Source organism: Macrosteles quadrilineatus, unplaced genomic scaffold (assembly GCF_028750875.1).
Source record: "Macrosteles quadrilineatus isolate MER2022 unplaced genomic scaffold, UCM_ALF_1.0 Scaffold_4__1_contigs__length_99947679, whole genome shotgun sequence".
Classification (NCBI taxonomy): Eukaryota; Metazoa; Arthropoda; class Insecta; order Hemiptera; family Cicadellidae; genus Macrosteles; species Macrosteles quadrilineatus.
In genome coordinates, this window is record NW_026542597.1 from 36,129,042 (window position 1) to 36,145,763 (window position 16,722).

The 16,722-nt window shown below is 33.2% G+C and overlaps 1 protein-coding gene across 1 annotated transcript in view; it reads left to right on the top strand.

Annotated features, from left to right (window-relative positions):
* LOC128991506 (pleckstrin homology domain-containing family G member 5-like) overlaps positions 1 to 16,722 on the top strand; it is a 263,086-nt gene that overhangs the window by 65,335 nt on the left and 181,029 nt on the right. Inside the window, exons 6-7 of the mRNA XM_054414443.1 lie at positions 6,792 to 6,864; positions 11,036 to 11,147. Coding sequence (XP_054270418.1) covers positions 6,792 to 6,864; positions 11,036 to 11,147 — 185 coding nt within the window. The remainder of the gene's footprint in view (positions 1 to 6,791; positions 6,865 to 11,035; positions 11,148 to 16,722) is intronic.

Consider the following 16,722-nt stretch of genomic DNA (forward strand, 5'->3'; position numbering starts at 1 on the left):
ACTTACAATACGTATTGACAGCATCACTAAAAGTAAGTGCTAACAGTAGTACTAAAAGTAAAAAAAATATAAAATATTAGTAAGTTTTTAAAGATATAGGCTTCTAATATGATTGATTCATTACCATCAGTATTATTTTAGTTAGTAATCTATTTAATTATTAATTGTCGTTCTTGTATTTATTTTTTGAAAGAAATTGTTTGAGGACTGCCACCAGTGAAGACGGACATTCCCTAATGATATTTATATTGTATTTTGATTACTCTTGTAAGCTTTTTTGTATGCTTAATGCTACAATGTAATTGGAATATGCTGTTTTGTAGTATTGTTGTAAAATAAAGTAAAATAAAATAAATAATATCCCCGCCACAGCAAACCTGCAAACTGAGCGAATTTCAACTTGTCTGATTACATTTTTACTTAAATATTTCCATAAATAAGACATATTTATTCCCTATTTAAATAACATTAGATTTAACGAGTGCTTAGGTTTGCTGCTACGGGGAAGGTAAAAGTGTTTTTTGACCATACGTCAATTGTATAGGATGAAATAAATAAATTTGCTAAATATTATCAATATATCAATATATCAATATATCCATAAACAAGTAAACTACAACAATTTTCATTTTATCCATAAGAATAACATGGGAATTTTAAATTACACTGTTTTTGAATTTTCTCCGTGACCGTTAGGCATACAACAACGCTTCAATATTCTAAATTATTTATTTTTTTAAGCTCTACAAAACGGTTTTAAAATAAATTGCAAATTTCTTTGTTTTTAGGGTCAAAAATAGGAAAACCCCAATTTTACCCCATAAAACCCCCCATAAACCCCCGTTCCCATTGTCCGATTATGCTGGATCGCGAACTCGTTCGAATAAACGTAGGTTTACACGTTTTTACCAAATTTCATCAAAATCGGATGATTTTTGCTCGAGTTATCACGTTAACGGACACATATACATTTATATATATATATGCAAGAAAATAATATATATATATATATATATATATGAATTTGAACGGATGGTGTTTTTGGCCTATAGGGACCTCAAAATGAAAAATAAAATCGGTCCCGGGTCCAGGTCATACCATGAGTACTACGGTAATAGCTTTTTCCCTATGTGGGAAATTCGCTAAAATGAACGAAATGAACGAATTAAACGAGTTAAACGAATTGAACGAAATTAACGAAATGAAAGAAATGAACGAAATTAACAAAATGGACGAAATGGACGAAATAATATATATATGAAATGGACGAAATTGACGAAATGGATGAAATGAATCAAATGAATCAAATAAATAAATAAATTAATTAAAAGAACTGTTGGTAAAGGGATAGTTAATTACTTATTTCATTTTAAGCAGCAATGTATATTAAATTAATTAGAAGCAGTTTTTTAAGTAGGCTAATAAAAAGTTGTTAATTTTCCTTTCTGGTTTGTAGTTACTACAAACAAAACTTGCGCATAGAAATGAGGATATGTTTGAAAACCAATATATCTTTCAAGAATACCCAAACGGCGAATAAATATTTCCTACAAAAACAAAAAGTTCATCCGAAGGAAGACTCTAGCGCAGGAAAGAGTAAAGTTACCCCACAGATATGAAGTTGAAAGAGAGCTTGTTTAAGGCTCAATCACGCAAGAATATCTAAATCGATCTGAAACTTCTCAACTTCGAGGAAATCACGGTGCCCGCGATAACTCTAGCGATTAGGGTTATTCGGTTATTCACATATACACATTTAGCCAAAGAAGCCACACTTTGCTTTGTTATACAGCTGGTTTTGTTGTTAGGGGCTGTAACAACATTAGCGACGACCAATAACATAGCCACCTCTGAGACAACTGCAATAATTGAGAGCCTAATTAAGAATATTAGAACAATTTGGTGTACATGGGGTTTGCAACTGAATTTATTTTATGTGTAGTTTCAGCTTTAAGTCATTGGTATGCAACCTATAAAACCCATCCTCAAGGTAAATGAATAAACGGCTGTGTAAACGTAACCTTAACAGAATACCTCATAGTCATCTACAACTAAACTATTGAAGAATAATATGTCTAGTTATTTAGAAAAGATGTATAATTTTGTTTAATCAGTATTATTTAAAAGGAGCGTTGCATAAAGTTAAGATTGGAATTTTGAAATAAAATAAATAAGCAGCAATGCATGCTTTGTTGTCTATTTTTTTAATACCGTCCTCATTGATATAGTTAATTTATCCGCAAGTGGAATTAGATTTATAAGAGGAGATATGGTAAAGTTCTTATGGTAAAAATTACACTAACCATGGGGTAAAACACAATCAGAAGCAATGTACAAAATATCAAATATTATTAATATATTGTAGGTATTGAAAACTCTTCTTAAGACCAACACATATTATATTATATAACGTGTTGGATTCAGTTTACAGTTTGTAGTTTTATACTTTATAAACTTACAATAATTGCAGAAACTAAAAAAATGGATAAAACCAAACATAAATGAACCCGTCTTGCTTTGAGCTTTTAATGCTTAGTACAGCACAGCATCAATTCATAATTCTTTATGAAAACATTTTGATTTTGAATTTGCTCATCGATGTTATCCAAAGATAATTTTTTTTTTACAATGATTCTGTTTTAATAGGTCTGTGATTCTCAAGTGGCGCATTTATACATGAAATTTTCATCAGTTTTATTGCTGTCAATCATTAGAAAATGTGAATTAGCTAAACTACCCAAGTTTTAGTAGCAGATTCCTAGATATATATATTTTTTCATGAGTAAAGCAAATTTTATAATATTTTCTTGGCCTAAGCACTAAAAATGCCATTATTTAAACATATACAAATAACCCAACTACTTTAATCAAACAATGTTGGTTTAGGCCACCCTATTTTTATTAGTAATCTGAAATTAGCTCTATCGATTTGGATGAAAATTTATATTTTGAGTTAGAGTATATGGAGTTAGAGTTTATATATTTAGAGTTTAATTTTATAGTTTTATAAACCTATGGGTTTTGAAGGATAGTACATACACGATTCTTAGACAATATTGTTATTTTATTAATACTGAGTGAACAACATAACATTTTAGAAGTCTTATAATTCTAACAAACAAATTGCTGAAAACAGCAAATTGAAAACTGTTAAGTACAACTGCTAAATCATCATCAACATATGGTTTGTACATAAGTAGGTTGCTAGGTGATACAGTTAAAAGTCTACCATCAGTTTTATATTCCAATATTATTTCCAATATTATTTAAAGATTGTATTGTATTATATTAAATAGTTATATTAAATAATATAATATAATATTATATTATTTCAGATTATTCCAATATTATTTCCCTCACTCCTATTGTTCACGTGTTGTAAATTTATGCATCTAAGTTATAAGTAGTTAAAGCATCAAAGTCATAAGTAAATTAAATAATACAACAGTTTGGAACCGAACAGTTAGCAATTGAACTGGCATGTTTTAAAAATTGAACTTTACAATAATTAAGTACACATATCCTATATACAAATAGGCAAGCATGTTTCTTAAACCCCATTTTTCTCAGCTCGTGTGCATTGTAGGGAAAATCTACCCAAATCCCTTTATAGATCAAAATAGGTTCAAAGTTAGCACAAAAAATGAATTAAAAATTAAAAAATATTATCATGGACCTTATGGGTTGCCATGTTGGTGACGAAAAACAACGTAATATAAACAGAAAATCGAACCATGGAAGAAATTCCAATTACATATTTTATTTATGGCTTGGGGTGTAATTAGAGAAGTCTGTACATACATATTTTTGGTCGACTTTTCGACCACTGGACGACCTTTAGTTATAATAATAGGGCAGCGTATTACTGTAGATGTAAAAAAATTTACAGATAACCATATAACTATGTGGATATAGTTTTTTTTTCACTTCAATTCAGAGTAGGCTCACTAGTGTTTGTAGCATTTTCTAAATTAGTATCTAAATATGATATATATGTAATTCTCGAAAAAAAATTCAAACGATGCACGGCTACATAAGTTTTGTAAACAAAACAATTTATTTATAAAATTTCAGTTCAAGAATCGATATAGTTTTGTAAACTTGATACATTTGCTTACTGTACAAGCGCGAACATATTCCCCTGCCAGCCATGTTTTGCCAGCTAATCATGATGACAGCTGTTATTGCGCAACCACAGGTGCAAATGAAATCATACAATTCAGTACCATTCCACACCACGTAGTCGCAACATGAAGTCGCTCTGTGTTCTGGTGCTTGCAATCTGCAGCGTACAATGTCTCAACGGGAAGTACGAAAAGGACAAGCTAATCTTCCACGCGTTCCTCCAAGAAATCTACGGCAATGAGTTCGACATGGAGGAGTACATCGAGATAGCTTGGCCGACGATCCAACAGTTGGTTCCCGTCACGGTGGACCTGCCCGGTGTTGAAATGTACTACAAGGAAACAGACGAGTATATGTGTGCAACCGCTACTACAGCACAGGTCAAGGTAGGGGACATCTTAAACAAGAAGTTGGTGTTCCAGTCCAAAGAGAAGTACACCTATGAGGTCGAGTGTGAACTAATCCATACACCTGAACCGGTTCATTTTGGAGTGGCGAAGAAACTCGGCCCTTCAACATCATCTCCTACGATTCCGGTGAGTTACAAGTTCAACAAGCCGAGTAAAATCAGATTCATTCTGGAGATCAACAATTTCCGTGGCACTCAAGACTTGACTCCCCAGTGTGTTATGGAAGTAAAGAACGTGATGGTTGTCGAGCTAAGTCCTCCGGAGCCGTTGGTGGAAGTTGCGGACGCTGGGTCGAGAAAGATCGTGGAAGAGTACGAGGAAAGCTTAGGGGAAGATAACGCGGCCATGATTGGTACTGTGGGGCTAGTCAAGGCAGTGAATGATAGCTTGAAATCTCACACGAACTTTTTGCTATGCCCTTCTAAGAGTTTCAAAAACGTGGTGGCGAAGTACGAGATAGAGTGGGAGTACAGTGATAATTACTACATTCACTGTCTGAAGACGAAGAAGAACTAAGTTCCCTGGAGGTTGAACATGAAGTTTTTGGTTTTCTGTATTTCATGTTTGTAGTGTGTCACTTGTTTCCAAACAGTGCGTTATGAATATACATAGCGATGTCACAATGTGTGTTTTGATTTATTATTCCTATATTTATGATTAGAGAATGGGCTTTTAAATGTGTTTATTTAATTGTAATGTTACGTTAGACAGTTTTAGTAACTAGTATAGCTGGGAGAACTTAGAAACTAGCCAATCAAAATGAGTAATATATGGATTTTCAATTAAAAAGTATTTAATAATTTCATGGATTTTTATTTGAAATTTTCAGTTGCTGTTTTAATCAAAACAATATTTTTTGTTTGTATACAACAAGTTGTTCATCCTGCACTATTTGATTGAGTAGGTATAATCATTAACATTACTAGTTTATCCAATTCTATAATATTATATGTTCTCTGAGTTTGCAAACTTTACTTAGAAATTCAGGGGGTTAGCTACCTTAAAAATATACGTGATGTCAAAAAACTAATTTAAGAATTAGCACTTGAATGTAATGAATCATAATTCAACCAGGAGATGGTTTTACATTATGCTCAGTAGTAAAAAGATTTGGTTGTAACTAGTGAGAAAAATGTAAAGGTAAAACATAAAAATTATAATGTCTTACCAACGACATGCAAGAAGTTTATATTGATTTATAAACAGAAAATAACAACTATTTCATCCAAAAAATCATAAACAATCAGGCTGAAATTGATTGGTTGATTTAATGCCTATGTGGACAGGAATGACCTGGTCTTGTGGTCGAGCGTAGGACTTTGGTCTCAAAGTTTCCGGGTTCAAATCCTGCCAAACACTAGGGGATTTGATCTAAGTAATAAAACCACAAACTCCGGCCCTGAAGGAATGTAAAAACAATGTCGGGCTAGAGAATAAAAACATTGATGTTGCAGAATTAAATTTCAGTAAAAATAGGCCACTTCACACCTAAGATCGTTCTATCTGGAAACCAATTAATTGGTGTCAATCGAAGTCAATCAATCGAAACCTCTCGACTACGCAATTTTACCCTGCCTCCAACTTCTCCATTGTTGGGTTGGGACGTATAAATAAATACAAATTATCAGAAAAGACTTCAACGATGAAGCTTTTTAATGTTTATCGTAGCCTAGATTTTTATCTTATAACTTATACACTTGTGTCTTTAAACGTTCTACCATTGGTAAAGTAGAGGAAGAAACATAAAATATTATGTCAAAATAATTTCCGGAAATTAAAGACACGTCAGAACATATCTCAGATAATGAAATAATAATAACATATTGAGTGTTCATGCATTATCCAAAGTCAATGGCTAGACATTGCTAGTTCGAAACTGGGTATCGCCACTATACTGCAGTCACCACCATCTTCCTATGATAACTTCTGTACTTCGTTATCTTAAGGTTACGAACAGTTCAGGTTTTATATTTTGACAGAAGCATAAAATTATTAATTTATTAAGTCATAAATTATTAAACTCTTTACTTCCAATGCAGAGTGTGGCAAAGCTTCGAAAAGTATTGGTTTAAAAAGAATGCAAGGGTGAGGCACTGGCTCGAAAGAATTTCCATGGTCAGGCACTGCTTCGAAAAGCACTATTTCAAAAATGAGTTTCGGAGCAGGGTCTTTCAGAGTTATGCCTTTTGCAGCAGTGCCTGGATCTCCTTGTATTGAAGTAAAGGATATATAATTGTTTCATAATTCTGTTTCCAGACAGCTTCAAGCCACTGGCCGCTTCATGTGACAGGCTGATAGACGACCGTGAGGATGATAGCTTCTATACCAGGTAAAAATAAGCCGCATTTTATAGACAATATTTACTGTTAGACCTTTTGAATGAACAATTTTAAATTTAAGTTAATGAAATATATTTTTTTAATTGTAGATCAACTCAAGTGCTGCTATAAGAAAGGAAAATGATGGAAGAGGACCATAACTATGGTCTCAGTGATTCTTTTCAAAACGAGCTCGAGATTAACGATAGATGGAGTCAAAAATACATTTTTGGCCCGTGCCATGAACTATACACTACAGTACTTTGTCATCAACAGCTGAACTATCTGTTATTTATAAATACACAAATATTTCACAAAGACTCATGACAAGTATTTTAGCATAACAGTTTGCACAAACTTATGATGGATAAATCTCTCAAAGTTTTTCAGTTTTACACTTCAAACATAAATATAAAATACCAAAACGTGTGTAATTTCTAATTCTATTAATTGTTTCCATCACTCACAGAAAGGTTGGGATATTGCTGATTGTAGTTAGAGCCTTCATCCATGGTTAGAGCTACTGTCATGGAGGTCCTGCTAACGAACAAGTGACCTTAAGCAAAGGGATAAAGTCATATTCTGAGCCTAGCCTAGTAGTTCAATGTCTTCTTAAACTTTTAATTTGACTTGTTCAAAAAACTGTTCCACCAAAACGGGGAGCTTTCGTTGTTTTCGAGATTTTCCCTCTACTCCAACCAGTACAAAAAAAAACTCTTGACGAGATATTAATCATGGAATATTTCCCTATACATTGGAAAAACTCAAACTGACGAAGATTAATTTTTTTTTAACTTGAAAACAATTTATTACGTATATTAGTAGGTACTAAAGGCAGTATTGGTGTCCCTGCATCTGGAAAACAAAAGAAGGACGAAGAGAACCTTCATTCCCTAAAAGCCATACACCACTCTTGTCACATAAATATTAAGAATATTAAGATACGTGTTTAGCGTATCAAAACCATATTCACAGAGATAAACAGCTATTTTGGACAAGTTTTTGAATTAAAACCAATCCAAATCTGTAGTGCAATGTACCAAACATTAAATATTTGTACTTTCGTACCATGATCAGTGAGTTATACGTATAAGAAGATTCCAAGTTGAAAGTGTAGTTTAATAACTGGGGCAAACGTCACAAATAGCCTATATTGCCACGACACAAAATGGGTATTTGTAGAATGGATTTATAGAAATCTCGAGATCGAAGTGACAAAAACTTGGTCCACAGAAGTAGCGGATCGTCACGTCCTGGTCTTGCGATGTTTACTATTGCCTCGATGTCACTCATGTCGGCAGTAAAATTGTAACTCGTAATTTACAGGGTAGCAACTTAGTCACGTAGCTATTGACTCGTAAAACCCCAATATCGGTGTGGTTATGTTCTTTTAGCCTGACTCCCCTTAGCATATTCAGTTATTTGACTCCCTTGTAATGTGAGGTGGGTAAAAAGTTCTGTGCTTAGATGAGTGTGGCGTCGTTCTGTAAGCCAGCTACTCGGAGGTCACGAATTGTGAATATTTATAGCCATGATCTGTGGATGTGATACTCCCTGTTGTGGATTAACGGCCACACTAGTGAGTACTACTATCCACAGTACTATCCTGATAATTAGAAGAATTCGTAAATTACAAGGCAAAGTGGTTCGGATTCCACTATAAACTGTAAGTCCCTTAGTTGCCATTGGCTGCATGGACTATCAATTAACAGTTGTGTCTAACATGTCGGCTTTAGTCAGCAACAAGACTACAAGATCGCGCCACTCATCCTACACTCATCTCCATTCATACTTGGCTTTAAATACCTACCTTCATATGGTCACCATTTCAGTTAAAAGTATACAGCAAAGTTGGTATTTTGTAGCACTACAAACTTGACAATTCTCGTCATCAAAGTCTTCGGTTCGCCTCCCACAACCACGCCTACATTTCAAAGGCACTGGTAGAGATTATTCTGTTACTTTACTTGTTCATCCCTTGATTTGATGGATGTGTTTAACCCACAGTGTCCACGACGATTGACAAAGTCAAGATTAAGGATGTCGCAAACGTTACCTGGAATAAATTTTATATTTCGTACCTGAAAAAAGGATTTTCTATGGGGGTGTCAACTGTAAACAAATAATTAGCCTTGTAGGAAAGGGACCAGAGCAATTTATTGAATTTTCCACAATAAACATCGTAAACTGTTTAGGGATACCGATAGTTACCGCCCTACTTCAAATAGTTTTATATAAGTGATTTGATAACATATTAAAATTATCTAGATGTGGTATTTGGAATGATGTGCAAGAGTGTCTAAATACGTGTAAATACAATAATATGGTTTACACACATTAAAAAATACACTCGTAGTAGAAATGTACTTCTTTCTTGTTGTTGTAGTTTTTCTTGTTGTAGAAATGAACTTCTTGTTAGTTTCGTAATTGTTTTTAGATAAATAAAGTTTTAAATTGGTAGTTTAATTCCTCCGATGATTATTCCTGATATGTACCAATATTTAAGAGGGGATGGATTTATTTTACAATTTAAAAGTTGTCCCGAGCGAAGAGCGGGCAATACAGCGAGTCGTTTTTAATATGACTAGTTATTGCCAATGATGATCAACATAGTCACTAATCATGTGAAATGTTTAAACTAAACAGTTGTTCATGTTTAGGTATGGTACAGGTACGAAATTGCTTGTTGCAGTAAAATGAAAAACAAGTTGTACTAACTAAAATTCTTTATGATTTTTTACTTTGTAATTAATGATACACAAGAGGAACGTTGACTCAAAATTAATTAGTTTGATGGAGTATTTGATCAAAATTCATGATATAAAATTATTGATATATTTGAATTGCATTGGATATATTTTTAAATGTGGTTATGTCTGAAATTAATTGTGTATTCAATCAAGTAAAATATGAAAAATAGGTAAAACGCAAGGTTTAAGATAAAGTCTTCAACAACAAGAAAAAAAGGAAGTGTTATTGTCACACTTCAATTTTCCAAATTGCCGGGAAGTTTCCCACGCATTTCACCCCGCCAAAAGTCCCGTCTCCCGTGCTTCTCCATTATATGAATGACAATTCTCATTACTCTGTGCGACCCGCCTTTTCTCTTTTTACTCGGTGTTCTTGAGTTATTTTTAGGCGCAATTTCTTAAGTAACTGCATAGCAAAGGGAAAGTTAAGATTGTGTGGTGAATGACGGGTTCTAAAAATACCGAATGGTGAAGAGTTTTAATGCTTGTAAAATTAATCTGTTAAATTTATTTTTAGTTTTTAATGGTTATCTCGTCACTTGCAAGTCGAAGAAGCGTGAGTACTTATGCCACTTCGTCTTGCAAGCGTTGATTTCTTGTTGACAGTGTTTAATTCGAATGAAGAAAACTTGTAGGAAATGGGTAATGCTTTTGAAACCTAGGTCTAAAACGTTTTTAGGACTACCAATTATGTGAAAATACATAAAGTCGACAGATCATCCTTCTGTCTTCAAATGATTCAAACAAACTACGTATTAAATTCTATATCAATTTTGTAAAATTCAGAATTATGAGTTTGTAGAAGAAATATTTATTGGAACTTTAATCACCAGCCAACAAGTATAAACTGTATTTCTCTCACAGTTATAATATTTTACTGTTAATATTGAGTTTAATGTTCAATGTTGGCCAAAAAACAAAAACAAATACTACAACAACCTACTTACATACTTAAACAAACTCATCATTTATTGAATAAATATTAATTATGATAGATCCCTGTAAATCGTCTGAAACGCTCTACGTCCGGTATAGCCAAACGCTTTTATTAATGTTGGTTAGTTTTGCAAGCTTAAAAATTAATTAGGCAAATACATTAATAGTTTTTTTAAGTATTGTATACTTTTCACGTATATCAAAGCCACGTTCCAATTCAGGTCATATTAATGACTACGTCAATTTTTTTTATAAAGTATCTATAATTTATAGCCAAATCGCAAATCACATCTTGGTCCAGAATTGATTTCCCTTAAAAGAAAGCGCGTTGTTTTTAGAAACATCAATGAACTGGAACTAAAACTTACGAGACATATAAGTGAGAGGCTCTGTTCTTTGGTGAGAGTTTAATATTGGAAATTGAATGAAAAAACCTAAATTTTTTTCAGGCAAAGTCTTAATTGACTATTGTAATGGATTGTAACGCATGTTCCAGCACGCTGGGATTCACCCGCCAAATCGGGTTTCGCCGTTCCCTCCATTGTGTCCCGACAGCTTCTGGACCAATCCAGGATAGGATATCCAGGCGTCTCGGCAACCAAGAAGAGGTAAGTGCGAGCTTGTAGTTTGATATATGTTATTCAATAATAGTCCCTCAACCCCGATCCCAACAGTTCAGTGTAGTGGTTAGCTCGGTAGCCTTGATGGTAAACATTGAAAGTTTGAAATTAATAGCTTGCGCTATAGTCTGTTCACAAAATTTAGGGGCTTTAAGAGGAAGTTTTTCTGGGTTCCCCCACCCCTTTTTAGATTAATCAATATATCAGTCAATCAGCTGTCGGTTGTTGTTTTTAAGTTACGTTGAGGTGGAGGGTATATAATCGCCCCACCAAGGTGGGGCTTGAACTACCTAAATTTTGTGGCAACGGAGTTTAACTTATTACTGGGCCGCCACTGGTTTGTCCATGTGAATCAGCCTTGGTTCTTGGGTGGTGATAAAACTCGAAGTTTTATGAACTTTTGATGATACGAAACTGAACCCGGCTGTCCATGCAGGGCTTTAAATATTTGGTTCTGGCTAAAAGTATATCTGATTTTAGTCATTAACAAGCTGCTCTTTAAAAAACACCATGTCGAGTACCGCGTAAATCAGAAACCTTAGGAAGGGCTTGCTGAGGTTTTTAGGAAAATTAATAAAAGGAGAATACGTATTTTTTCTTTCAACAGCGCGTTATTTAAGTCTTTTAGCGTATTGTGCTTATAGGAGTGTTAGTATATAAATAAAAAAAAAACTGCTTTATTTCTTTATGAATATACATACGAATTCAATTAATCATTAAGCGATGCAGGCTTACCTTAATTATAAAACAAAAATAAAAGTTGCAATGAGTATACAAGTCAGTCCTATTGTATTTTGTTTTTAAATATTCGGATTAATACGAATAATATTCCAACAAAACCAATAACAACTTATAAATTACCATACATAATGCTCTGGTAAAACATTTCGTATTATGTCGTTTCAAAAGTAATGAAATATTTCAATAGCAAGAGAAATAACTTTACCTCCCCCATAACTGTAAAGTAATTACAATACAGCAATATTATTTTATATCAACAGTGAATTTCAAAATATGACCATAAAACTACTGAATAAATGAAAAATTGTATATGTAAAATGTTTTGTACGAGTATATTTGTAGTTCGGCTTTGGGATTTAAACTTAGGCGGTATTTATTTTTACAGTCCAATGCAAATGGACTACCCGAATGGTACTGGCCTAAATCAATAAAGTAAATGGATACCCCATGTACAGTTTGAGCCTCGGGTAGTTCAATCCCATCAATGAATCAATCTCGCATTTGATATTTATTCAACATGTTTGTAAATAATCAACAACAAAAACAAAGTGTTTTGCTATAGAAAAACGTACAACCATTGGTACAACTTACAATTAATTGAGTAATGAGAAATTAGCTTTATATAATGGTTTATCTTATTCGTATGTACTTATACTTGGTGGGACGAACTTAACAAAATACTCTCAAAATGTTTCTATCAATGTATTTCAAAACCAGAAATGGACAATAGGTAAAATGGTTAATACATTATAAAAACAAATCCTTTATTTTGGGCGTTAAGAACATTTTATGGTAATGTAAAGAGTCGTAGTGTTACTCTATGAGAATTTATAGGGTAAATATGCACGGTTAAAACAATAACGGTTTACTGGTCATAAAATTGTTTTGAAAACTGTGGGTTTTAAGTGTGAACCAATCTTTTTAAATTGTAAACAGAGTTAATTTATAATAAGAAATTCATTATTCCTGTGCAATTCTTCGCAATAATTTTTAGGTATTGATTCAAAACTTTATTAAAGTAATGAATGTTACTAAGAAATGTAACATTTTGCTTTCGGTAATTTTTCACTATGACTCAATTTATAATTGTAATCTTTTAGTACGAAAAATAATTTTTTTTACGTATTTTCTTGAGTTATTAAAACTCTTGAAATAACAGGAAAATAATAATTTTCCTTTTAACCTGATAAATGAATGTTAAAAAAAACGTATACACTCCTAGCTTATACTAGGACGAGCATACACTGGGGGCGAGCTGCTCTAATGGTAGAGCATTTCGGTGCCGAGGTTCCGGGTTCAATTCCCTCCTAAAATAAAACAAACTTTAAAGCGCTTATCATAACAGATGTACTTCATTAAGCGTATTATATTCAACAAAACACATTCAAATAGTAACTGCATGTATAACTTTCAAATAAACTCAAATTAAAAATTATCAATTATGATTGACCTTTACTAAAAATCTAACAAATTTGTATATTTCCTAACGTCGAATCGTTTTCGTAATAAAATAAGGTGTTAATTTAGGAAACATTTCAAAGAAGTATAGAAGCGATCAATAAGTACCGAAGTAAGGAATGAGTTTCACCCTGCGGTGGTAATAACACTATCTTTACTCTTTGGAAGGATGAATGCGGGGTTTGATGTAAGAAGTAAATCTGGAATATGGTTTATATCTCTATATAAATATTTCTCTTATAAGTATTCCATCTGAAATTGCAGTTACATTTGGATAGATTGTATGACTTTATTTACAGAAAATCTTTGACATTTTAGATTGGTGTGTTGAGTAAGCGTAGACTCAACGAAGTAACGATCGTGTGCACACTAGACAAACATATTTCAGAATTGGAATCCAACACGGAAATTGTGTTTGAAAACATCTTCATTGTATAAAATTGCTTTGTTCAAAATACTACCGAACTCCGACCAGTCATATCGCAGGTGGGGTTAATCTCACCCACAACCATGAATTCTTCATTTTACTTTGCGCTATGTTACCTCCATTATGTTTATCTGCAATCTGCACCGAAATTACCAAATTACCTACATCCTATACAAGAAGGCAGTAAATGGTCGTGCCTTAATGACCAGATAATACATTTTTTATGGGTAACACTACTTAAAAAAATATATTTTACAGGTTAATGCTTGTTGCATTATCAAAATAAAAATGTATAGTTATAATAATATAATAAAAAAAAAAACTGGCAAAATATGTCGTGAACAAAACAAAGTCTTGATTTTGAGCATACGCCCCCAGACCATACGACATATCCATTCTTAACAAATTGGAAAATTAGAAACACAATCACCAACCAAACTAATTAATATCATTATTCATAGGATATACAAATGTAATTCAACACAAATGTAATGTACGTATGAAATTGTATACACAATAATTCTAAGGATTACTGTTAAAATTTGTTTGATGAATAAAAATATCGAAAAATACCATACGTGCTGTGTTTGTAGGACAAAAATGATGAAATAAAGGACAATAATTATGTTCTAAACGAAGGTCATTAATTAGAGAAACCTTCAAAACTCTGTTTTTTTTGTAACCTGCCATCATATTCTATTTACAATAGACAGTTGTGTTATAAAAATCATAAATGCAATGCATATTGCATGAACTAAACTAACATTGAGATTGTCACTATAGTTCGGCCGCTTAGAAAACGACCTGCGTGCTAATGCTAAACCAATGCTGGAGGAGGTTGCTTTCTAAGCGGCCGAACTATAGTTGAGTGAAGACCTAAAATAACAGGCCTGAAGGGTCGACCAAATTCACATCGACAACTCAACACGCGTTTTCACATTCATCGATCCTCTCACAACAGTGGATGTTGGATATCCAGCTTAATAATACCTCTGAATGTTTACAACTTTTACACCTAAACATGTGTTTATTGTTGCTTGTGAAGCAGAATGTTCTACACAGGTAGTGCGAAACCTCTGACCTTACGGCACATGTTCGAATCCCAGCAATCGCCACATCTTTTATGTATGCGATATAACGACAATCTGTAAGTTCAGCTATAAGCGGATAAGTCTATTAGAGGAAAACAGCTACTTTCTGAATTGGTAAAATTTATTCAATTAAAAATTTGAGTATAATTTTAATTTAATCTTTCTATCTACGTTAAGTGTGATCAATCGTTTTGGCATAATAATTGATCAGAGCGAAGCGAAGCTCCTATACTACACTCCAGCTTTTGTTTTACAAATACTCCTCCTGGCTGAAGCGATATGCACGAGATTCAGCACAGTGATAGTAACCAACCATGGGAAGGTATAAATCTGAAATTGAACAAATCGGACCACAGGGCTTTTCCCTCCGTAAAACTTATAGAAATTTAACATGGGCCTTATGGGTTAATTGGTCGTCATGACATTTTTTGCTAGATAACAAAAAAAGTAAACAAGAGTCGCAACATATGTTAGTCTACGAATCGTCTAAAATAGTACATTGCAAATACTGTACAGAGAAAAAGAGTATAACAATTAGATTAATAACATTGAGCATAATTTACTACAAAATGAATAATTAGGGTCGCCGGAATTATGTTGACGCACTATTTACTTTAAATACTCCAATTAGCGATTCCATTTATGTGACGTTGACGTACCATTAATGCAGATTTTGAATAGGTACTGCAAATAGGAAAAATCCATTAATGTGAACCAAAGATGCCATTGAATTTTGGAGACTGCAAGTAGACATTCCATTCCATTGACGTGAACCAGACATACCATTGACTTCGTATACTGCAAATTGGCACTCCATTTATGCGAATCAAATGAACCATTGGTTTAGGATGCTGCAAGTAGATAAGCTTATTGCAGGATTAATATGCTAGTTCCGCTATTGCAAGCAGATAACTGCATTGTACACCTAGTTATTGGTTCTTACTAGATCAATGTGGTTCTTTCCTGTATTTAGCTCTACATCACATATTATAAATGATGTGTACATGATATGTGCTACAATTCACAATAAATTACGCTTCCAGTTGGTCTAAGAGAAAGGTTGGTGTAGGGAATAAACAAGAGGGTAGAACGAATTGTTTCACCTAAAAATCTACTCGTATTCAACCGACAATGAGATTTACACGAGGTTGAGCAGTAAAATCTGGGAACGATAGAGTCGAATAAGCGGTAAATTCACATTGACAACTCAATACGAGTTTTCATATTCATTGAACTTTCTGCAACAGCCTTTGTGAAGTATTCAGTTCGTTCTTTTGAAAGCAACAGATTTGTTACACTCTAAAACGTGAGCTTAAAGTTGAATATTTGAAATGATCGTAAGGTTTGAGTAAGTGGTGAGCACACTTTGTCTGTTTTAGGTATTTGGTTCTCTTCAAAATGTTTGAAAATATAACTAAGGAAGATCAAATATTTATCATCTATACATAGTGAAGCCGTTATATTGATTGAGTGGGAATTCTTTAGTCCCAAATTCAAATCTCACCAATATAATGGTATTATGTAATAGGCCTATCGTAGTTTTATTCTTAGGCTAGTTTGAAGTGGTAAGGCGGGTTAAAAAATATTAAAAAATATACCCTAATAACGTTATGATACAAACAGTCACATACATAAAATTTGTCTGTGTTGTACAATTTGGAGGACGCACTTCCGATTTTACGGTTTCAAAAGAATGCATACTTTCCCAAATACAGTAGGCTATAGCACTATTACTTTAAGTTAATTTGCCTTTTGCATGATACCTATCTCAAGGTGTAATGTGTATCTCAGTATCGTTATAATATTTTCCGTGACTTTTTTGGAAAATTTCAAGAATATATTTAAC